The following is a 20,224-nucleotide window of genomic DNA, read 5'->3' as shown; positions in this document are numbered from 1 at the left end:
GGGATCTTATTTCACAGGTTAAGTGTATAATTAAAGACGTACAGCATAGACAGTAACATCAGAGCAGCGACGACAGTGTGATGTCTGGCAAATTGTCACACGTAACCTGTGAAATACGGCCTCTTGTCAATTTACCTCAGACCGAGTTTTATTCTATCTGTTCATGTAAATGCATAAATAGTTGCAATTTACACGCTTGTTTACCGACTGTCACACCGTTGTCATTCTCCTTATTATGTGCTCTATATGCTGTAATATTTTATATTGTATTCCTGAATAAACCAGGATTGTCCAGGAGACCTGGTCCCTTTCCATTGTTTTAATGTGTTTGAATATTAAATGTGATGAAAACTAGTTCTAAACAGTTCTAAACCAATGATGTCTAACAAATTTTAATTAACATCACTCCATATTTATTTTACCTAATTTTGCTGAAGCCATGGTGCCACAGAGCGTGTATGCTTCTAATTTATATGAACTGATATTACTGGTAGAGCTGCAAACTATAACACTGCTATCATTGCTCTGGCTTTACTCTTTATACTGTAGTGTTCTATATTGTTGCAAAAATCATCATCATCACCACCACCACCACCACCACCACCACCACCACCATCGTCACCATCGTCACCACCACCACCACCACCACCACCACCACCACCACCACCACCACCACCACCACCACCAACATCATCGTCATCATCATCATTCTCCTCAAACTGATTATACAGAATCAGAAAAAATCAGCTCAGTAACACTAAGACTGACACTTTGTTGCACTTTGTTAACAGTTCATTATAACTATATATTCAGCCAATATGACACCGGTTTTTATCTTAGCTGAATACCGATTAGCGTAAAAAAAATCTTCACAATAATAAGGCTTTCTTTGGGATAAATGGAGACTTTGTACCAGAAACAAAGGGAATTTCACCTGATGCACGATCCACAGGTATTCAGTCTACGAGGACACGAGCCTACGGTGGGAGTTTAACACGTTAGTACAGCCATAACTGTCGTAAATTGATGATCGGGCGGCCGTTCAGCCTAATCGTATACGTCGCTCGGAGACTAGATCGCCAAGCCGGTCACGTGCCACTAATGACCGGCGCGAGCCAACTGTCTGACTGGAGACCGGCCAATGACAATAGAACATATAGCAATCATGGCGGGCACACCTGATCTCCCACCTCACACCATATGATTCCTTGAATATATTTCCCACCCAACTAATACTGTCCTCTCTTCATCGTGGAAGGCTGCGGATATGTTAAACTGGCGCCAGGCTTTATATGCCAAGTTGACACAAAAAAGCTCAACATGTACAAGAAATATCAAACTTCTCAGGGAAAATGGAGGTTTAAAATTTTATATGATCAGACAAATGCATGCCAGTTAAATGTAGTGAGGGTTAATATGATCAGGTATCGTGACCATGTTATCCGAGAAATTTTGTTATGACTCATGCGGAACAAACTGCAGATGGTCGTAGGTTTCTCCGGGCTCTGCTCGGCTTCTTCCCATCAAAATTCTGGCTAAGTGAAAATTACGAAGAAATCGGACGAAATAATAAAATAAATTTATTAACGGGTAGATTTGTCTTGGATGTGAATCGTGATACTGAGAGTAGGCATATTTCTTGTGGATGCATTCATCATGCTTGAAACTCCTTATGCCCTTTCTGATCTATATTTGTTCGGTCATATGCATGTAGTGAGGGAAGTTTGCTTTCAGAATATATCATACATCGGAAATTTTCTAGACAGCTGATTATTACGGTTTACACAATGCTGCCTGGAGAGAAACACCTATGCGGTGTTGCAAGGCAGTTGTGTACAGATATATGCCTGCCGGCCACACTGATGAAGGGTAAGTGGTCCGCAAGAACGTTAAACCGCGCAAACGGCCAAGTGACCGATGATACGTTTACGATCACGCGGCGCAAGGCCCTGCAAGCTGTGGGAGCGTGGAAATCTACAAATTCCCTATCCGAGACTGGGTCTGAACCCATACCTAGCCATTGAAAGTCAATCACTTCTATCCACTCCCAGAGAGGGCCCTGGAGATAAACAACAGACTACACAAAGTTTGGTCCAAGTAATACCATAATACTATGAATTGTGTACTTGCTAAATGTCTTCAATTTATTCTATTGTCAAGCAAAATGTTGTTAGAATCATTTTCACCATGACAAAGACTTGACTGTACTATCCAAGGTTGTTTGTGTTTAACCTGTAACTATCACTTGCAGATTTTCTTGCAGATCACTTGCAGGGATACATCAACTACAAAGAATCTATGCCCTACACAAGACGGACCTCAATCCTGCAAACCTACCGATCTGCGAGGTCTATCATGTCAAAACATGAACTAAAGACATGTACCAACTTAAAATAGCAAGGCGATTTGGCCATCCTAGGCGGTACAAATATGTAATACACATACATATATATAATCTACATACACGAAAGTGTCGATATTACATAGAATAAATTAAGTTATAATTATCATGTAGAATTCACAGAATCTTTTCCAGTCTGTCATCTCAACTTCTTGTAATACCACTCGGGGGCATCGCTTTTTCATATGACTAAAGGGCTGGGACATCAGCTCTTGGACACTTAGCTATGTCACGCATTCGAATCCAGCTCTCGCTGTTTTGTCTGAGTCTTTCAGTCAAAGGTACTTTGATCCGTGTGGAACACTCCGGTTTTCTCCATCCGTGATCCGGCATTTTCACCGCCGCCGTCCAAGTGAAACATTCTCGAAGTGCGTTAAACAGCAATCAGTCAATGAATGGTTGAATCAATCAATCTTAATAGCAAGCAATGAATGAACCAATCTGATAATACCACTGAAACATGCGTGTAACCTTATCGGTGGTCCCTATACTGCATTTCACTAGCTTTATTTGTCCTCATCACCTATAACGGTTTTTTTTGCACAGAAAATACGTTACATAAGCTAACGTGCGCTAATGACTGCGTTAACAATTAAGAACGCGGTTTTTAGAAGTTTTTTTAATGATAAAGGGAGATAATACATGATGTTCTCATATAATTGCTTTAAGAGTTAGTTCCCCACTATTCCGAACCGTAGCCTATGTTACTTCTCTTAGACATTTCAGTTTAAAATAGGTTAACCACATTCGATGACCATATAAGAGGCAACTTACTTGGCTCACAACTTTACAGTCCACTTTTACATAATTCTGTGATACTGTAATGTACATATGTGTAGTATATTTAAATCGTTTTAAAAGCAAAATGTATAAAGATTGTCCACACACGACATTTTCGAAAGTTTTTGCCACTTTTCTTTGGTTTCCACCTGATTGAAAGCACCGGATCTACAGTGAAGAAATGCTTTCACTCAGGTGCCGCTGTCACCCAGATGAAACTCGTAATACCAGGTCACTACGTGCTGGTCCAAAAGCATAGGGGCGGGGTGGGGGTGCGGGGGATCCTTGATCAGGTTTAGCATTGTAACATCAGACATCAGCATGCTCGTGTCCCGGCCGTTCGCTTATTTACTGTATCCATGCATGTGGTTAAAATGCGTTTTTCTTGCGTCCGTGGCCTTAAAGATGAAAACCTTTTCTTCTAGGTGACAACTGTTCTTACCCAGGCTAAAATGAAAGAAACATTTCAAACTATCTAGGCTAGGTAGAAGAATAATACGTTGAAAAGGTAGGCCTACATATGTGTATATATTGGTGGGGTACCAGTGGGGGGGGGGGGAGGTAAGTGAAAGTATATCGTGTCTGCTATGAGACAGAATTTTATCTATTTACATAAAATTTTGATCGATCTTTCCATAGAAGTGTTGTAAGACAAGGAGAATCCAGCCAGACTGAGATAAAAAGTCTTGACCGTGTTTTCAGTTTAAAATAGGTTCAAGGAACTAATCTATATTTATTTATTAAACCACCGACTTTTCGCAAGGCATTTACAAATTTTTCTCCGCCAAACGTTCAGAACATTCAGATATACACACTATACTGATGGAAAACAAGTGGTCTTCAAAGAACGTGTGTTAGACAGCGCAAACTTTGACACGAGCATGTTTAATCGGTTATTGCCACCAAAGGTCCCGAGAACAATGAAAGTGCTCAATTCCCTGTCGAAGGCTGGAACTGAACCCACACCTTGTATGTTAAAAGAAATCGGATTGGTGACTATTAACATTTAATTCATGGGACTTTTGGTACACGCTAACCCGCCAATCAATAAAGTCGTGTTGTTTTCACTATGATGTCACGTTAATGTGCCGTGTCCATGTTATTTCCGCGTCACTGGAGTCGTTTAATAACACGTTAAACGTCTTTTAGAGATCCTCGACAATAACAGACAAAGTCTGTATGACCGGGAAGCTGTAAACAATGCTTACAGAGTCATAACTGGACAAAGGCAGAACAATGTCTTCTAACAGGGATCATGTCAAAAATCCCCTCAATGGTTTGGAGTTGTGAGGGTATATAGTACTGTATAGTTTCAAACACGTTTCGAGCATGCACAATTGTACGTTATCACATGTTTTGGGTATATTCTATGCATCGTATGGGAAATGCTTAAGCTGGCCAACTTCTATATTACAATGTACGTGTGCTAAAAAGCCTGATGGTGTATTGGCCTAACCGTTTTTTTTTTTGGTTTTGTTACTATTTCAGTGATTTGTTAACGCGTGTCCACCGGACAGTAGGAGGTCGAGGCAATTGTGGGTTGTGGGGTGGGGGAATATGTCATAAAGTGTGCAAGGCTCGCTATAATCATGGGCGTGTACAAACTAGTCCCATGTATGGGCCCTTAACAATAGTTGCCTTAGAGCAGAGGGGATTACCATTGTTAAGTCATCGTTAGGTGATTTACATAAGCCTGTAATGAGGACGCTAGGTTACCAAGTATAAGACTTTTGTTTGTTTCTTACCATTTGAAGCTGACAAAGAGCCTATGTGAGAAGTGGCAACGATATATTATACTAAGGTGGATATATACACCGGGTTCTTAGAAGGATGTTGTAGAGAGCTGTGTTGGAAGTACGTCGACTATCGTGTGCAGTCAAGGTAGAGTCCATGCTTACTTGGTATGTTATATGCACGGAATAATGTACATCTCAAAAATTTAATAACCAGACAGGAGAATACTTTAACAACACATATTGTATAAGTCTACATATAATGAGAACAATATAGACAGAAGACCGTTGGGTTAAACACGCATACAAACATGAATTATTATATATATTTATATAGTTTTATTTATTTATGTCATTGTTGCTTACAGCGCCATGGAGTTTTCACTTACACGATGGCGGTCAGTTTTATTCACCAAGAAAACCGGAGTATCAGACTGGTTAAAAGGTTAAAAGTAGCTAACTGTAGTTAACTGACATAAATCTCGAGCAATAAAACTGTGAATTTTCCGCATGTTACACTTTTCGCACATCTTCTCTGATTTTGCGATTGAAGAATGTTACTGTGACGTTTAGTGTAAAACCATGGCAACACAGACAAACACTTGGTTGATGTGTCTCGTAATTTGCAAATTTCCATTGAAACTGCTAATATATACATTGAGGTTTGTCATCTTATCTGACTGGTGTTTTACGCCAAACTATAGAATGTTTCACTTATAGAACAGGGGCCAGCGTTATACAGTGGGAAGAAACCGGGCAGCCCCGGGGAAACCTAGGACCACCCGCAGGTTGCTGGCAGACATTCCCACTAGAGTAAGCCAGCATGAGTTGGACTTGAACTCATAGCGACAGCATTGGGGAGAGGATTATGGGTCATTGCGCGTCATCTCAGTACAGAAAGTTTGATCAATCCGATAGTTTCTTATGGTCATATATAGCTGTTTTGTAAAATAACGGCATATCTAAGTACAAGATTTTGGTATACTGGAAAAAGTTTAATGATAGAATGTTTCGGTAGAAATATGAAACTAACTGTATATTCTTCCGCAATTAGAGCCAGCTGCACACTCTTTGCTCAATGCTATAGACGTCAATTGTCTTCTAAATAATTTAAGGTGTCTTGTTTCTGTATTAGTACAATTCCAGTAATGGATTTCGTCTATTGCAACCATTTAGTAGCCTTGTATAATATGTCTTCTAATCACACTAGTACGCATTATACCAAATATTGCCCGTCGGCTGTATGAAGTGAACGGAGCGAACCTACCTGTGTAAATATATGTTCACGATTTGACGTCGCAAACCAGCCCAGTAACAGTTGTCTGTATTCATTTATTGGCGAAGTTATGCATGCATTAGTGAAACGGTGCATTTTTTTTGCACGGACCTTGACAAGATCAGTCATGAATCATGACGAAATTTCCTTCTCTTTATGTTACCTTTGCGTTTTTGAGGTATATTTAAATGCTCTTAACACGCCTTAATAAGCAATTGTGTTATTTATCACGCCTTAACAAGCAATTGTGTTATTTGCATGCATTCCACATACAGTAAAGTGCAGTTTGTACCATGCAACAGTATACATGAGCTATGTTCTATTGGTTAAATTGTGTGAATGGGTAGTGTTCATTTAACAGCTCTTTTGTACATGTGTAAGTATACGTATACATCTTTTTAGATGGATATTTATCTGCATATCACACAGTACTGTAACTGATCTCTGTTGTTGTAATTGATCCTAATTCCGCAGTGAAGTATACAAGTCTTTCACAAATCTGATTGCACAATATAGTAACCTCACCGGTAGTTAGTAACCAGGGCTTGTGTTTGACCAAGTGTAACTTATTAATTACGGCAAACAAGTGCAGATTTACGACATGGGCAACTTCGGTGTGACCATTTTTTATGTAGCCTTTCGAACACGTGCCATGGATTCAGTCCCAACCAGTGGCTAGTAATGAACTTGATTTTGTCACAAAGATTCATATAATGCGATAGAGTCATAGCTTAATACATTGATGCCTTTCCCAACCTTTTAAAGAGTAACGACATGGGTAACTTTGTTGTGTCCACTGGGTAATAACGCAATAACACCCAATGGCTGTTAATTGACCTACTTTCACATAGATTCTGATTGTAGAGAAAACTGAACCAAGCAGGTTTCCTTGGCAACCTATCCTCGACTTGATCAGTGCAGCTGAACTGATTCTGTCTCTGATCTGATCTATCGCTCTCATGCTGAAGTCATGCTACGATTACCCGTGCCTGGAAAACTGTCTGTTTTCTTTTCTTTGAAAACTAATGACTGCTTCCTTTAGGAATTGGTGTTCTAGGTTGTTATGAAACATGGACCCAACTTGAATTGACCTTTCATGGTCTATGAATGGTATCCGAATGTAGCCATTGACCCTTAGATTTATACAATAAAGTCTTATGTCATTAAATATAGCAGTTATCACAAACAATTATATACCGGTAATATTGTTCTATGTAATAAAAGTGTATAAGTTATAAGTACACCACTATACCGCTAATTGCATCCTTTTTAATGGCCGTTAGTATATCTATATTGCGCCTTAAACCATTATACTGGTCAGCTTGTCCCGTTTGATGTTTACTAGAACTAGCAGCTTTACCATTATACTGGATAGCTTGTCCTATCTGATGTCATTTTCTATAACAAATAGCAGTTCATACCATTATACTGGTAAGCTTGTCCTATTTGATGACGTTACTATAACTACCAGCTCATACCATTATACTGGTAAGCATGTCCTATTTGATGACCTTTACTATAACGAGCAGCCCATACCATTATACTGGTAGGCATGTCCTATTTGATGACGTTTACTGTAACAACTACCAGCTCATACCATTATACTGGTAAGCATGTCCTATTTGATGACCTTTACTATAACAACGAGCAGCCCATACCATTATACTGGTAGGCATGTCCTATTTGATGACGTTTACTATAACAACTACCAGCTCATACCATTATACTGGTAAGCGTGTCCTATTTGATGACGTTTAATATAACTAGAATGCCATACCATTATACTGGTAAGCGTGTCCTATTTGATGACGTTTACTATAACAACTAGCAGCTCATACCATTATACTGGTAAGCGTGTCCTATTTGATGACGTTTAATATAAAAACTAGCAGGCCCTACCATTATACTGGTAAACGTGTCCTATTTGATGACGTTTACTATAACAACTAGTAGCTCATACCATTATACTGGTAAGCATGTCCTATTTGATGACGTTTACTATAATAACTAGCAGCTAATACCATTATACTGGGAAGCATGTCCTATTTGATGACGTTTACCCTACTAAATATAGCAGCTCATACCATTATACTGGTAAGCTTGTCCTGTCTGATGACGCTTACTCTACTAAATATAGCAGCTCTACCATTAATGCATGTCATTTTTAATGTTTCATATAATATGGTTATGTGATTATTGATATATCAATACAGGCTTCGAAAACGAAGTTCGTATACCAATCGTAAATCATATAAGACATTACAGATCAGTAAATGCATGGCCAGGTTCCAAAAATGACGTTTACAAACCACCAAAAACCTGTAATAAAGTTTATATAGTGAAATCTGATGTCTTTCAGATAAGCGTTCATGCACTAAAGAGAAGCAGTCACAGACAGAAAACACCTGTAAATACAAACCTATGTTCTTTCCAACAAAATTCTTGTGCCATATTTGAGCAACTGGATCATTTGTTGAATTAAAACAAAGCCTTGTGTTGAAAGAATTGAACACAAGATGAGTTAGACATGGTTATACACAACACTACAAACACTAGTTACGTTGATATGAATAAATTACCTCATTTTGGTTCAGCACAAGTTTATGTTTTATTATTTTGTAACACAAACATGTGAAATTCACATTTATTGAACACCTGTTTCAGTTGGAATAACAATTTCCTCTACTGAATGAAAGCAACACAAGTTGTGTTAGATTTCACATATACATTTATACTATGTTTACAAACCACGCTTACTTGACTTCTATATTGGACGATGGATAGGTATCAGGTTTCTTTGGGAAACGTTCACGGAATTTTTGTCAATACAAGCACGAACTTCACTCTTTCCAGACTGAACAACTTTCACTTGTGAAAGTTTAGACCCTTGAACAAATACACACTTGGACAATCAATCTCGCCATGCAGGGACGTTTAAATATATTCATGTACCTCTACATACATACACCTTCTCATGATTGTTTGGTGTGTGTTTCTTCTTCAGACAGAGTTTCACCTCAAACGCTTCTTTACCAAGGGACGCTTTTGTTCGACCATCTCTATACAGCGTGTGGGCCGCGTGATCTCAAAGCGTCATTTAGTCGAGGACATCGGAGAAGGTATTCTTCAAGATGGCTGCGGTTCACAGTTCTCCACCAACACCAGCAAAGCAGGTAAACTTGTCGCATTTTTGTTTGAAACCCACTAACAAAGTGGCTTCGCTGTTTTCATGCATAATGCGTTGTGAAGTTATGTTGTGGTCAAATTCCTCTACTTATTTCGAGTTAACTGTGACCTTAATGATGTCGCGTTATTAGTAATGTTAAAACCACGTCATGTTAAAACCAGCTCGTGATTCAAATTGTGCCATATCAGTCTTAATGTACTAGCTTCATGTACATTAGCTTTCAAGTTTCTCAGAAAATTATTTAGTGGTATGTGAAAACGTATCACACCTTGACATGATCAAAATATGATCAAATAAATATTGTACAGAAATTATTTCACTACACATGCATGGAAAGTTTACGGAGCATAGAATGAGTTCTTTATATGGCGTATCCTCGCCACAGTAGTAATTTTATTCACGTGGTCTTACATGAAGGATATGAGGCTATTTCAATCTCTCCGAACTACATTCTGGAGAAATTAATTAACCAGTTTCCTCAATTTTACCTTGAGTGGATTATAAAGTTCACGTTGCCGATATTCTAAATGAAATTCCAAGCCCAAGCTCTAAAATGACCGTCCGCAAACCGATTCCACAAAGGGCCATGGTAACCATATATACACTAAGAACAACTAACAATCTGTTAATTTTAACATATTATGCTGGCTTCCTCTCCGGCTGTACGTGGGAAGGTCTGCCAACCAACTGCGGATAGTCGTGGGTTTCTCCCGTCGTATAAGTGAAATATTCTTGAGCACGGCGTAAAACACCAATCAAATAAATAAATAAATAAATAATTTTAACGTACTAAGTCGTCTAAGTGATGATAGAATATATACAGTTATTATCATATTCATCATTCTTGTTTGTTGTTGTTTCAGTCTGTCACGTTTTTAACCTTTTGGTTGTTGTTGTTTCACTGTCACGTATATAGCCTATTGATTGTTGTTGTTTCAGCCTAGCTTAAACATGACGACTCTTGAGGAACACAACAACGAGTCGGAGCCGGACGCGGCCTTGTTCTCGGCCATGAGGAGAAAGCTGTCCATGGTATCCTCCGAGAACAACACATCACCATCCACCGCGGACAAACCCAAAGGCCTCGGCGGCCTCTTGCGGAGAAGGTCCACCTTCAAGAATATCGCTCTGTCCATGACCAATACCCTAGCCCTGAGGAGGCCAACCCGTGCCAAACTTGACCCGGCCGAGCTTCCCAAACCCACCGTCAAGTATGAGAACACGTACAAACTGAAGCCGGATGAAGGGAAAGTCTTCAACTCCTGCCATACCCGCAAGTTAATAACGAATTTGCTGAACGCGCATCTGAAGGACATCAAATACGACGCGGACAACAGCGCCTCGATGGCTTGTGACGTTGCGAATATGGTGAAGAACCACATGAAACAGACCCATCTGCCTCGCTACAAATTTGTGTGCCAGGCGGTGATTGGTCAGTGTAAGGATCAGGGCGTGGAGGCAGCGAGCAGGGCAGTATGGGATACATCTACGGATAACTACACCTGCGTCACCTTCTCTAACGAGTCCATCTTCGCCTTCGTTATTGTCCATGCGATTTACTTCGAATGAACAAAAATTGTAACATGAACTGAACATTGTTTCTGTAAATATGAAGACACTTTATTCAAAATGCTTGTATGCCAAAAGATATAGTCAGTATTTTTAGAGCGGAAGGATATTAATGTAATCAGCCACAAAATTAAATAACGAGACACTGGCACTATCCTCAACAAAGTTGTTCTATATGTTCTATATAGGAGAGTGGATTTGATCCAAGCTATTTAACAGGTCAATACCTTGAATGACTTGTTTGATTCATCAGTCATGTGATGTATGATAGAGATAAGCTTGAAGATAACGCGCATGTGTTCAATACAGCTTCCCTTCTCTGTGGCAAAACCCTTCGTTGTTCTCAGACGCGAAATAATAGGGACATATTCAAAGTATAGGATTTGCGAAATCAGGTTGTGTTAAACTTTTTTTTTTGTTTGTCGATGGCCATGATCTCTATTCTAACAGAAATGAGACAGGGGACAAGTTATGGTATCCAGAAAGTGAGGGTGAATTTGATTTAGCTTTCTTATACAATGTACATTACTTTTATCAAGGACCTATTCTACCGATACACATACTTGAAGCGTGAAAGAAATCTGCAATTCATATGTGCGTCTAGTTTAGTCAGGAACCTTTAAGGATATCTCGACCTGACAATAATATAAATTATTGTATATAAATGATTGCACTGGCTAGCCTTTCCGTGCCGTAAAGCGAGGAAATCAGAGCAGAAAGGGACATCACCGTAATGGCGTAACATCGAATCTCGAAACTTCCGTACATCGCTAGGACACTTGAGATGTGGGCTCAATCCCAGCTTAATTGGACATGGAATTTGTGGATAACGTCGATCTAGAGTCTTAGCAAATGGACAAACGCGCACTATTGTTGTTGATGCAAGCCCGATGGTCATATATTGAACATCAGGAGAGGTTTTGAAATAACTTTGAGTAAAGATCTTATAAAAGGTATGATGGGATTTTTAAAATACGCTCATCTGTTTTCATGAGGGCGGATTCATGTGAACAGAAGCAAGGAATGCTTGTCCTGGAATCCAGTAGTTCCACAGGTAAGTTTTGCAAAAAATAAAAAGGAAAGTTACTCCCAGTATTGAAGTTATATTTGTCCGGCTACTATGTTTGTGCCATCATCAGGAAATGTGTACAGCAAAATTACGTATGTACTTTACTGTACAAGTTTCTTGATTTTGGCACAAACATATGGTAGCCGAAATATGGATTGAGCACTGTGACTGCAGGAGCACTTGGAGTTATACTTTCTTTCTATTTTATATTTGTCCTGAGCGCATAAATTTAATTAGCTTCCAAGTCGTGTGCCATGCTACACTTTATATGCATGTTAGCGTTAATAAAATCATGTGTTACAATTGCAGTTTAACTGCATCTGTTCATGTATTCAACCAAGACGATTTTGTTCAAAAACGATACACATCGGAGTTTGAACTGTAAGGATACTTTGACGAACCATGGTCATCTGGGATGGTCCGTAGGTCGCCCCGGAGGTTTGGAACTGTTCATATCTTTCGTGGCCAGCCACTCTCTTGCACCGTAGTGAATGCATATAGTAGAAACGGGGTTGCCGAGGGGGCTCTGTGCAGTACCATCGCAGTATACTTTTGTGGTGAGACGGTGTGTCCCGATGATGCTGCTGGTTCACCGCGGATCGAGACCCTGGATTTACTAAAGTGGGGACCTTGAACATTGACAGTTCTTGACCAACCGTAATACCGTGAGCATGCACTGTCTTGACACCGGACTGAATCCCACATGGGCCTTTTTCTCGAATACACTCCTGACCTATGTCTAGACGGGCTCTTGTAGTAATACCGTGAACACCGTCTTGACACCTGGCCCTATCCGACATAGGCCTTTTTCTCGGATACACTACTTACCTATGTCTAGAAGGGCTCTTGTAGTAATACCGTGAACAATGACTTGACACCGAACTGAATTCCACTTAGGCCTATTTCTCGGATACACTACTGACCTATGTCTGTACTGTCTATCCCGAACCAGTAGTCATCTTTAGTTATACTTCATCTGTAGTCTCACCCCTGTCTGCCTATACAACAGTTCTGACACCCTGTTCGGACTCCCCGTAAAATATTTGATTAGCTTCCAGGACGCCCCCGTGTTGAATCCTGCATGGAGAAGCTGAGATGTTTTCCATTTCGTTTAAAAGAAATTGCTCTGCTTCGTTTGATAAAGGCTGTCTATATAACAAAAACCAGTGATTAACGTGCTAGCGCAAGTGCAGCTTGTACTGTCTTCCTCTCCGGCCATATGGGGGATGGTATGTCAGCAATCTGAGAAGGGTTGTGGGTTTCCCGCGGGCTCTGCCCGGTTTCCTCCCGTGCACCATTGCCCGTCATGTGTACTTGAAATATTGTTGAGCATGGCGTAAAACATCAGTCCATCAAGAAATAAATATAATAAAAAGCGGTATCTTGTGGAGTTATAATTGATGCATAAACAATGATATTTCATAGAAATCCTAGGATTTATTGAGTTTAGTGTAGCACTGAAAAAAGGCATTAATTTGCCTTTAACGCTTTAAAATGAACAAGAGAATGCATGGTAAGTATAATATGTTGGTTACTTATGCATCTAAGCTTTCCCTCTTATGTATTCACCCCAGACAACCAAGGACACGTGGAAAACTATTTGATAAAAGCCGTTTATCGTACATTTAATTGTGTAAACATTGGCTTTGTCAATATACACATCAATAAAGGGACGGAGATAAGAACTTTGGAAGGCGTACACTTAAGGTTAATTCCTAGTTTGATATATGCCGGTAAATATAATACCTGAGCATCTGTTGCAATCCTATCATAGCTTATCTTACCCTGGCACTAAAACACAAAGATTATCTATCGAACACCTGCGGCCTTACCTACTTCATTATACCATAACACGTCAAAGGGTATCGATAACGTTTGAAGAAAGCGAGCGCGAAATCTTATATGTTTTTAACAAGTTTCAGTTGAAAGCAGTGGATTGCCAATCAAGAGGTAAAAGACACACAAAAGATAACATATACAGTGTATAAGTATTACCTAAACGACTACTCCAAATTATCCTAATTTTTTTCGGATCAGTATAATGCATTTAAGTAAGCTGTTTATATTCCATTTTTGGAGATGATATGTATATATAAAATGAAAAAATATAGTCCTTAAATTGCACAATGGAAACAACTGGTGTACCTGTGAGAAAGAAATGAAGAACCAGGAAAAAGCGTATTTCCGAAATATTTTGTACACATTTAAAATTCATAATAAACATTACCTTTACCATACATGCCAGCTGCATACATATAGGTAAATTATTTTTCACCGGAAATCGAAGTTATGTCGTTGAATATCTTTGCAATGGTTGGTGCAGGTGGTTAAAATCATGGGGTATGTTATGTATTGTAATGAAAAAACCTACAGCGCAGACAGTAAAACCAGAGTCACACCGATATACACAAAAACATAATTGTGCTCTTTTCAGCAAAAGTCTTGTGTCATATTTGAACAACTCTATCTTGTGTTAAGTTAACCTGTGTTGAAAAGAATTGAGCACAAGATGTGTTGGGTGTTAAACACAATACTTGTGTAGCAAATCCGGAACCCCATTGTAAATCGCTGTCTGCAGTTCCACGCACCACAAACTGCGCAAGATTTGCATAAATTACTTCGTTTTGGTTTGGTTTTATTGTTTTCTAACACAGACATGTGTACTTCACATTTATTTAACAATTGTTTGTTATGGGGTAATACATTTCTGTGTTGAATGAAACCAACACGCGATGAAGATGTTGTGTTATAGATTTCAACATATGTTTTTGTGTGCACACGGTTTAGCTTTTCTTTGTTTACAGATATGATCTATTGTAAATCCAACCGTTGAGACATTTCACAGTGCTGGATTATGTTCCAGTATATAACTTTCGTATCAATTTTTACTTATTCTCGGCTTTGCGAATATATAGAATTTCATCCAGAAATATTTGGCCAGACATGCCCCTGCAGATCAAAAATGTAACAAGATTCCAACATAACCGTGTGTTGAGCCGTTATTTATTTATCTCATTAGCGTTTACGTCGTACTTAAGAATTTTACACATATACGACGGCGGCCAGCATTATGGTGGGAGGAAACCGGACAGTTATTACACATGTTTGTATTTTTAACTGACCATAAAAACATAAATCAGACTAAACTAAAGCATGCTTCGAGTTAACATATACTCTGCATTAAACCACAAATTAACAATACATCCATATATCATGCTGCCGCACTAACACTATATATACATGTCAACCGTATCAATAATTTACATAACTGATGGCAGGTACAGTTTGTTAATGCAAAATCACTTCACACCGTATCTATACATTGTATCCCCTTCATGTTTATAGCAAAACACTCGCCATTAAAATGAGAATAACATGCATCTATATTCAGTTTATAAAGAAAAGCAATCCAGACTATTTTCAACTATATGCACATATCTGTGCAAAAACAAAAACCAAAAAATGACCGGAATGAATGAAATACAAATCACCCAGGCTTGTATATGCTTTGCTAGCTCCATGTAAAGACGCCATACAATTCAAGATTTTAAACTTTCATTAATCTTGTCCCAGTTATTACTTTAAGCTCGTCCATGGAGAAGAATTAAGTACAATCCAGTCCACAACAGTTAGGCCGACAAGACGACGGTTTTCCCTTTTTTAGTTTGCAGTACACGTCGCTGTAACATTTGATCTGGAAGCGGCAGTTGCACGCGAACATGCGATGGTTCCATCTCTTTACGCGAATTCGCACCAAGGTGTCCAGTTTTTCTGGGACGGGAGGTACGGCTGCTCGGCAGAAAAAAAAATTATTTTTTATTATGAATGCACAAATAAATTACCATGATTTCTTTCATATGCATATATATTTATTATAGGTTCATCCTGTGTATATAATTTATTTATTTCATTTGTATTTAATGCCGTATGTAACGAAAAGCTCCCAGTCCTTTACATGACGGCGGTCATGTTTATGGGTAGAGGAAACCAGATAGATTCGAACGCGTGACCTCATCCGTCAAGTGTTATACAGTCACAGCAGAGCGAGCTATCATCTTAGCCATCTAGACCAAAAAAGGGCCTGCTTATATATGACGTGTATAATTATAATTATATAACTCGTTTGTAACTACACTGTTTCTGACGCGACTTTAAGGGGAATATAAAGTAACGCGACTCGCACCAATATTTCACTTTTCACACATTTGTACTTTTTAACCCCTGCTCTCTACATATGTGATATAGATTTTGGAATATAGAGCAACATAGTTTATACATTTAACATTGGCCTATATTTATTTATTTGATTGGTGCGGTACTCAAGAATATTTCAGTTATACGACGACGGCCAGCATTATTGAGCTAGGAAACCGGGCAGAGTCCGGGCCAAACCCACGACCTTCCGCATGTTGCTGGGAGACCTTCCCACGTACGGCCGGAGAGGAAACTGGACTTGAACTCACATTGGCCTATACATAAAATGAGCTACGCCTTGCCACTTTACTTTCATTGTTAAATATAGATGTATAGGCCTACACGTGTAATGATAAATTGTTACGGCACCGTACACGACATATCTTCAATAAATAGAAACATATAAACTACATGAAAATATAAATACACTCTTATTCTGTTTATTTTAACAGAAAGTATGTTGTCTGGGTGATGCTATAGAATACATTCTGATATTTTTTGTGATAAAATATATAAGGAGATTGTTGGGTTAAATATAACACACCTATTCTATTAATTTAATATAAAGATTCTATCAGACTAACAAGACGTTTTGTTGAGTATGTCAGAATATTGTGTTATAATAACAGAACACATTCTAGCATCACTCAGACAACAGATTTACTGCTGAAATTAACAGATGAATTTTTTGAGTGTATTAACATATATTAATCTCATCAGAAGTTCATATGTGCTCACAGCCTTATAGCAAGATTAAAACTTTAATATAGCTGATGGTGTTACATATGGAAAGATCGATTAATTTTTATATCGAGGTGAAAATCAAGCAGAAAAGGTTGTATATTGTTCAAATATTTCTATTCCACATCGCTGACCGTGACTCATACTTTCCGTTTATTCCACACGCCTAAAAATTATCATTTTGTTGTTCGTACAGGTTAAGCCGTTTTCCTCCTAGCAATAATGTATATATCCTTACACATTCTAACTTCTGTTACAGTCACGTATGTGCACAGCACATTCGTTGTCTATACAGGTAAGTTTCAGAGAATGATCAGTTTTTGATACAAGCTGGGAAATTGCAAGCATATACCTTGCAATTCCACACACTGATACCCTGTGGTCAATACTCACCAACGGTCTGTGGCAAAAGTATGAAGAGCATGAGTAAACAGCAAACTGCGCTGGTAGACGGGATCATGGTTGAGTCAGATCGTAAAACGCATATATATATATACAAAGCCAAATGCATTCAATCTGGCACAGCTCTTCGCGGCAAGCTCACAAGACGGTATATAAGCTTTTGGTGTCCCGTGGGAGTCAACAAGCTACTTTATGGATAGAGAAGCCCACCTTTGTTTGCACGCGCCCGTGTGTACATAAACCGCACTTGGTCTAACCACGGCCATAAATAATATTCGTACCTTGTATAAGTTCATTGATCTAAGATTTCATGACGTTCAGGGATCTATAGTCTTTGATGTTTATGTTTTTCGATGGAAGACATTTTTCTGAGTTTTCAACAAACATATTTCTTGTTCATTTACTGGTACCAGTGCAGAACTGATACAAACAGCAGGTTATTTCCTGCCTTTAAATTTCCCCAAATCTGGTTCTTAATATCATCCTACCGACGGTTACCTTAAAAAAAGATCTACATCATTGTATATCATATTTATATACGTTTTAGAACGGACGCAATGAAATCTACAATGGAGCTCAGTTCATACAGCACAGATCATTAAAATTGGGGAAAACATAAAAATTACACAACTTTCAGATGAAAGAGTGAGAAATGTTAGCTGTAAATGATGTTGTCTGCAATATATTTTTCGGCTTTTCTTTAAAAAGAAAAAGACGCTTGAAAATAATTTTTGTATGATGGATATTTGGGACCACCCCTTGGTATATAATTACAAATTGCCTTTGCGTAATAATGTCATGAATGTGGATGTAACACATGTAAGACAAAAATATATTTGCATTAGAAGCTAATAAATGTGTTCAACCTGTATTTTAATCATATTTATATTTTTTATTAAATTCATAAATATTATCATAATTCAGATTAAATGCTTGGATATAATCAAAATTCCATTCAAATAAATGCATTAGAGATGTATCACGCCTTTAATCCTTTAATGTATTTAGAACATTATTATTTATGTATTTATTTGATCGGTGTTTTAGTTCGTATTCAAGAATGTTTCACTTATACGGCGGCCAGAATTATGGGAGGAAACCGGGCAGAACCCGGGGAAACCAATGACCATGGCTTTCCATAGCCCGCGACCGGAGGTGAAGCCAGCATGGGATAGACTGAACTCACAGGGAAAGGTGCGACGCATCGTCATACATACATCGGCCTATATAGGCGCATGGTCAGACGGTCAGGTTCGGAAAAAAATCGCTGAACGATTCATTATCGCGCCATCCTGTTACCGGCGTATAACAGACACTCAGGTTGCAGTATGTACGGAAAGAATTTAATATTTTCCGCACATACTGAACAGTCCATCAGCTTGATTATCAGTATAGGACTTACAGGACTATAGCTTACAATTCATTCCCGCCAGCGTATAAATGAAATATTCTTGAGTATATACGGCGTAAGACTCCAGTTAAATGAGTAAAAAAAAAATATAATAATAATAATAATAATTACAAATCCTTTCATGGCATCGCAAATCAAATAAAATACAAAGGTCTTAAGTAAATATCATTTGATTCAATGGTGATGACATCAATATAAACAACCAACCATCGAAGCCAGAAATAATCTAATTAAAGAGGGGCTTTCCCTTCCTCGATCGGGTAAAACGTTGGTTACCGATTACCTGTGACCATTTGCATGGCAACTATCACACTGTCGTCACTGTTTTGGTCGGTTTTTACTCAATGCTGTATTCTGTCATATTTTATACCTGCATAAACCAGGCTTCTGCTGGTGGACTAAACACCCCCGAGGCCTGGTTCCGTTGTATTGTTTTCATGCAATTGTTATTAAATGTTGTATGACAACACAGCCCTTAAACATTACTGCTACCGGGTATTATATAAGTTGACTGTTCTTGGGGGATAACTATTAATGAGTAATGGTCCCATCAAATCCCTTAATATATATGTACCATGCAGCATTATTATAAATGTACATGTACAAAAGTACTGAAATTAATTTTGAAATGTTCTTTCATTGTATCACACAGAGAAGTTAAAGTACTGGCAATTCGAGACCTGTGACGTCTAATAGGTTGCATTTTATTTTATTTTTTTACATACAGCTAGGCTCAATTCTACCTAAGCCATGGTTTTAGAGGGCACGAAATTACTAAACATATCCATGAACAGTTGGGATCAAACCCTGGTTAACTGAGGTAAATTGGCAAGAGGCTGGCTGGGTTTCACCAATTACATGTTTAAAATCATTTGCTAATTATATATGTCACACTGTAGTGCGTTGCTGCTCAGGATCTGAGACCACGAAGTGATCTTAGACTAAAGTCAAAATTTCAGATCACCTTAAAATTGTTTTTTTGATGTCACAAGGTCAAAATACGGCTGGGAAACACAAGTTCTGGGTAAGTAACAAATTTCACCTGAAACAATGCAAAGGAAAATAATACATTTAATGATTAAAATTTTGACTTAAGTCTAAGATCGCTTCTTGATCCCGGGCTTTACTCGCTATGTTGTAGTCTGATATGTCGCAGCAGCCGATCGGTCATTCGATAACCAATGAGCGCCAGCTGGTTTGACTACAGCTTTAAATCAGGAGGTTTGTCAGGCTCTGACAAAGGGTGGACACTTCGATTCGATCAACCCATAAACTTGAGCACGTGGTACCACAGTGTACGTAGTGTACACAGTTCTGTGTTTCACCCTGTCTCGCGCATCGTTAACAGAATGTCCCATATTAAAAGATATGATATCTATGTTAAACGATGGATTTTACAGACTGACCGGCAAACCGACATACAGACAGAACGACCGAATTTTAGGCCTATGTATCCAGAGC

The 20,224-nt window shown here is 38.6% G+C and overlaps 1 protein-coding gene across 1 annotated transcript; it reads left to right on the top strand.

Moving 5' to 3' along the window:
• Window positions 1-4,970: 4,970 nt before the first annotated feature.
• LOC135482405 (dynein light chain Tctex-type 5-like) lies at window positions 4,971-10,946 on the top strand. Its single transcript, XM_064762376.1, has 3 exons — window positions 4,971-5,062; window positions 9,195-9,363; window positions 10,317-10,946. The coding sequence occupies exons 2-3, from the start codon at window positions 9,322-9,324 to the stop codon at window positions 10,944-10,946; spliced, it is 672 nt and encodes a 223-aa protein (XP_064618446.1). The 5' UTR covers window positions 4,971-5,062; window positions 9,195-9,321.
• Window positions 10,947-20,224: the final 9,278 nt, after the last annotated feature.

The sequence above is a fragment of the Liolophura sinensis genome, chromosome 1, assembly GCF_032854445.1.
Source record: "Liolophura sinensis isolate JHLJ2023 chromosome 1, CUHK_Ljap_v2, whole genome shotgun sequence".
NCBI classification, from domain to species: Eukaryota; Metazoa; Mollusca; class Polyplacophora; order Chitonida; family Chitonidae; genus Liolophura; species Liolophura sinensis.
The sequence above is the reverse complement of the archived record's forward strand: the minus strand, read 5'-3'. Positions and strand labels throughout refer to the sequence as shown.